At 34.0% G+C, this 5413-nt stretch overlaps 1 protein-coding gene across 2 annotated transcripts in view; it reads left to right on the top strand.

The window, feature by feature from the left end:
* The window catches only part of LOC107458497 (membrane protein of ER body 2), a 6069-nt gene extending 1052 nt beyond the window's left edge, over positions 1-5017 (top strand). The window contains exons 2-8 of one of the 2 annotated variants that reach the window (XM_052252005.1): positions 490-1068; positions 1169-1372; positions 1778-2032; positions 2113-2448; positions 2571-2825; positions 3084-3145; positions 4237-5017. In XM_052252005.1, the coding sequence (XP_052107965.1) occupies positions 490-1068; positions 1169-1372; positions 1778-2032; positions 2113-2448; positions 2571-2825; positions 3084-3145; positions 4237-4692 (2147 nt within the window). In that variant the 3' untranslated portion in view covers positions 4693-5017. Of the gene's footprint in view, positions 1-489; positions 1069-1168; positions 1373-1777; positions 2033-2109; positions 2449-2570; positions 2826-3083; positions 3146-4236 lie in introns of both variants that reach the window. The other variant, XM_016076709.3, reaches the window with a different exon arrangement.
* The last annotated feature ends 396 nt before the right edge of the window (positions 5018-5413 follow it).

Raw genomic sequence — 5413 nt, 5'->3', positions numbered from 1 at the left:
GTGTATATTTCATCAATTTTTCATGGATGAAGGAATGTGGAAATGCCACCACTGTACATGGACCAAGTGGTTCGACAGTCCTTGGACTGTGCCTATTTCCAACCTTAATGAGTACCCTGACTTGCTGATGAATCTCAAAACTTTGACTGGACATGGACTAGGTTTTGATTGTGAAACTAAAGGTCAGTAGCTGGCAAGATATGTAGAGTACACAGTCAGCAGTTCTCGATGCCATATTAAGATAGATTCTCTGTATCGACTTGCCGGGACCTTGAAGCGACTTCTATCCATATTTCGCTGAATGACATGATTGGAGTTTCAGTTCTTTGTTTCCTTGAAACCTTTGTTGTTGTTAGAATGTCCTGAAAATGCAAATTTTGACATTGTTTTAGTTTCTTAGACATGTTGTTGACTTTTGTCATTTGGTACTTTTGTATGTTTTTTAACAATTCAGTTTAAATTTTAGTCTAAAACTGTTGCAAATTGCAGGTAATGAAGTTAATGGATCTAAAAACGGTGACCATGCTGGACTAGTTCTTCCAAAAAATCATGTGGAAGAAGATGCAGTCATTCCCAATGGTATATCCGACGAAGTCAACAATGGATACACAAAAACTGCGGATGACAAAGTCCCTACCAGTTCATCTGAATCACAAGCTACATATGTCACAAAATTTGATGATAAAGAAACTAATGAAAAGGAAGATCCTAAGATCAAAGAAGAAATTGACCAACTGAAAGATTATGATGTTGAAGCTGTATTGGAAAAACAAGAGACACATGACTTGTTTTGTCCTAATTGCCATTCTTGCATTACTAAAAGGGTTATCCTCAAGAAAAGGAAAAGGACTGTTCCTAATTTAGAAAACAAGGCAGAGTGTCATAACTTGGTCGATACAGTTATCTCTAAGCCGGTCGAAAGTGTTGCACAAGAAGTCAACCAAGGAGATCAACCAAATGCAACAACTGAAATTGTTAGTGAAGAGCAACCTGATGATGATTATAATGGTGAAAGAGAACCAGAAGTGTTTAGATGTTTATCATGCTTCAGTTTCTTCATTCCTAGTGGTGACATATGTTCATTTTAAGTGTGGTCTTTTAATATCTTGCATGATATGTGATGATTATAAGCCTATCATCTATGTGAAGTTAATGATGTCATTCACAGGAAGATGCTTCAATCTGTTCCGCAATGTTGGTAGCGCCCGCGAGCATGTTACTCCCCAAAATTATACGAGTATACCTTCGTCCGAGTCGCAAAATCTTTCGAGTATACCTGCATCCAATTCACAAAATTCTTCAAATGTGTCAACAAGCTCCAAATCAAATTGGCTATTCTCTCTATTTACCCCAAATAAAGGGAAAATAACTAGTAAGCAAGGCTTTCATTCATCTTTTTTAATTATATTTCAGTTCTTATTTGAGATCTGCAGCTACAGGGTTTGCTCACTATGATTCTTAAAGAAACTTTTACACTGACACATGAATAACATTGAATGAGGCAATTTCTACACACATTTACTATTCAGACTTGTACAGATATGACAAATTGTTTCATGAAGCATAGTATAAAACCTAGAATTATCTGTTCTCCTTGTGATTTAATTTCCTTTTCTTCACTCTTATCAGAAACTCTTATATTTCTACCGAGAGATACTAGAAATTTGTGCACTTAGCTTGCAGTGTTTTCACTCAAGACTGATTTATTTTGAAAAAGAAAAAATAATAATTCTTTCTTACTTCAATTAAATTGCTTGCATTTTTTATGCATTTGAAGGTGATGCTTCCATTGAACATTCTAGAACTACTCGCACCGAGCAGCATCACTCAACGCCGGCTACCTCCAATATACAAACTTCCTCTGTAAATGGTCTTCCAGAAGCTCCAGTTGCGGATACAGCTTCGGCTGCGAAAACTGAACCGTGGACTGAAAATAGCATCAAGTCCAATACTGTATCAGGGAACAAGCGATCGACTGATAAAAAATTGATTGATTCATTGTTTCAGAATGATTTGTCATCTGTAGAATCTGGTATACTATATTGTTAATTCTGTTACTTCATTCCTTATTCAATGTAGTGATGCTCACTTCACTTAATAACTCTGAAGCAGATAGTACCTTGCCAGTGAGCTTTTCGGAACATGATAGTGTTTCGGTAGCAGCAGCTGCTACTGAAATACATCTTAATGGTAGAGAACCAGCTAAAGATTCCATTCTCAATTCTTATGATGGGAAGCCTAAATTTCCGGATCCTACAACATTGTTGACTCCATTGCTGGATAAGTCACCAAGAGAAGTAGCTAGTTATTCTTCTCCGAGGCAAGGAACACAAGCACTGGTTCAATGGATTGCCAGTGATGTAGCTAGTTACAATCAAGGTTCTGCAATTGATGCTATAATTCCATCAAAACAAGATCCTATATTAAATGGGAAAGAAAATAATAAGGGTATGTACATTAAATACATTATCATTGGTTAGTCATCAATTTCAATTGTTTCTTGCTTATTGGAGTTTCCTACAAGAACTCTTACAGTTTTGCTTACCATAATTGTTATTATTATGGTACAGGTGGTGGTGATGTGATAGTAGTTGTTGACCAAGAAGCAGTTGAATTCACAACATCTTGGACAGAAGATCATGCTCCAGTTGAAGCTGCGATTATTGCTGACTCGCATACCACAAGCCTTGGTGAACAAGAAATGGCTGAAATTGGTGAACCGAAAGAATGGGAAATACTCAAAAGTATTGTGTATGGTGGTTTAGTTGAATCAATAACTAGTCTTGGAATTGTGACATCTGCAGTTGGTTCTGGTACTGCCCCGTGTAAGTGATCGCGTCCGAACCTTCCCTTTTCAAGAGTGAAGATCAGTTAATACTTTAGTATTTTGGAATAGATTAATAGAGATTTGTATAGGAATTAAAGCTTGTTCTTCTTAGAAAGAAACAGAAAAAAATATATAAGGTTAGCTGAACTGCTAGGATTATTACTATCCACACTTATGAAGGTTAATGCAAATTTGTGATTTTTTACTTCAAATTCTGAAAGCTGATGAATTTAGTTAATTTTTGTGTATGTTGCAGTGAATATCATTGCACTGGGATTGGCAAATCTGGTTGGTGGACTTGTCATCCTTGGTAACAATGTAAGTGGCCTTAATAAAATTTACATGCTTCCGTGCTCTTTCTCTCTCTCTTTTCATAATCCTGACATTAAATTTCGTTAGCCATCGTCAACAATTACTTTTTTATTGTCTAATTAGTATCTTTGCACCACATTTCATCAGAAAAAAAAAGAAAATAAATAAAGTAAAAAGTTCTGCACCATATATGATATGGTAGTTGAAATGATGTGTTAGAAGTAGTATGTATTGAAAATAAATAAAGCAATTCTTCTTTCCTCGATATATGTATTGTCTCTCCCAAAAACCTAAGTTGTTGGTAAGGTTTTATATCTAATACAACTCCTAGCATAAGAAAGTATAAATAACATTTAAAACTGAATAAAGTAAACAAATTTAGGATTCCGGTTAAAATTTAATATTAATTATGGTGTTAGGAGAAAGAAGTGAAAAATATAAGGAAAAGTATACGTTACCAAGAGAGAGTCTGCCAACTATTACCAACACGTGATAAATTAAGATTAAACCATGATTAATTTAGATGTGGTTTTATTTAGTAGATGGGCTTCATGTCCAGCCCAACTCAAATTGGCAGATTTTGGCAGATAAAAAGTTGGTAACGTAGCACTACTGAAAATATAAAAATGTAATTTTCAAGAAAAGTAGTAGTTTTTATTTTTGTTTTCCTTTGGTTTTATTGATTTTTTTTTTACTGTTATGATATGAATTGAATTCAACACTTAAAAATCTAAAAAAAGACTTGGTCGTAAGAGGAAGTTTTAGATGTAAGATCAGTTGTATGCCTCTATCCGAAAGACTAACCTTTTTTTTAAAGAAGTGGTGATTCATGCATATATCACGTAATTAATCTTAATTATTCTAAGGTAAAAACTTGCATGTAGTTGTCTCCATAGGAAGTTGATATTTGAAAATTATTAGATGATTTGACAAATTTAACTAAATTATCATCTAACTGCTCTCAACTATGAATTTCACATGAAGAGTGTTCACCTTAATCTAATGCTACTTCAAACCATGATGTCATGTCTTGGCTTTGGATTTTCAATCCTATTCTATTTCCATCCACTTAACCAATAATTTATTCTTGTCCTCAGCTTTGGGAATTGAAAGATGATCACTCCGGATCCGGAACAAACCAAATGGAGATAAACGATCGATATCAAGAACTACTAGGACGTAGATCAAACTTCTTGCTTCATGTTGTAGTGGCTGTTCTATCATTCCTAATCCTTGGTTCTATCCCCATCATCGTCTATGGTGTCCTGATCAACAAGAACTACTATACCGAAGTGAAGCTCGCGGCAGTTGTAACCGCTTCGCTTCTATGCGTGATTCTTCTTGCCATTGGCAAAGTTTACACCAAACCACAACCAAAAGCCTACATTAAAACTGCATCACACTATGTTACTATGGCGCTTGTGGCCTCAGGGATTTCTTACATAGTAGGCAACCTAGTCCAGGATCTACTGGAGAAACTCACTCACTCAGATTCAGGTTTTGCAATTGCCATGTCAAATGCAGATACTAAAACAGCATGGATGTCTTACTGAAGCACTGGGAAGAAGTTGGAACATTTTTGGAAGTTACTGGAGCATTTTTCTCATGGGGATCTTCAAACATAAATGTTTGGTAACTAAAAAAAATCAGTAAAAAACAATCATAACTTGTAATAATTAATGAATATTAAATAAGATAAGTTTTGTCTGTTTTTTTTGTCTTTCTAGTATTACGAGATCTTTAAAACATGTGTTCCCTAAAGGGAAATAGTTAGGAATAAATTGCCTGTGTTAAGGGGTAACATATCAAAGTTCAAACAATTTTGTTTTCATGTCTTGGACTTATATTAAGAGAATTCAATAACATCTTTGTTCCCCATATTCACTATTGTCAATGTATGCATCACCTTGTTAGCTTTAATTTGTAATGGCACAGGGTTTTTGAATATTATTTGATTACTAATATTGTAAATGAAAATATTAAAATCTTTAATTTTGAACAGGATATTTTTGCATAGGTTATGTGATTAAAAAATGGATGACCATAAGACTAAAATTTATTTCTATTTTAATCATATTTAATTGAAGATTAAACAGAAAGGGAAGAAACAAAAATTCAATTTAGATCATTTAAATTTCAATAAACAAAGCCTATCAATAAATGAGAGTGGATCATCTCCAGTGAAAAAAATTGGATAATGTCCAGTGTTTAATTTAACCTTTTATTATTTTTTTCTATTTAATTTTGGTCCCACTTAAAAAATTAAAAATGAAA

The sequence above is a fragment of the Arachis duranensis genome, chromosome 7 (genome assembly GCF_000817695.3).
Source record: "Arachis duranensis cultivar V14167 chromosome 7, aradu.V14167.gnm2.J7QH, whole genome shotgun sequence".
Taxonomy (NCBI): Eukaryota; Viridiplantae; Streptophyta; class Magnoliopsida; order Fabales; family Fabaceae; genus Arachis; species Arachis duranensis.
The sequence above is the reverse complement of the archived record's forward strand: the minus strand, read 5'-3'. Positions and strand labels throughout refer to the sequence as shown.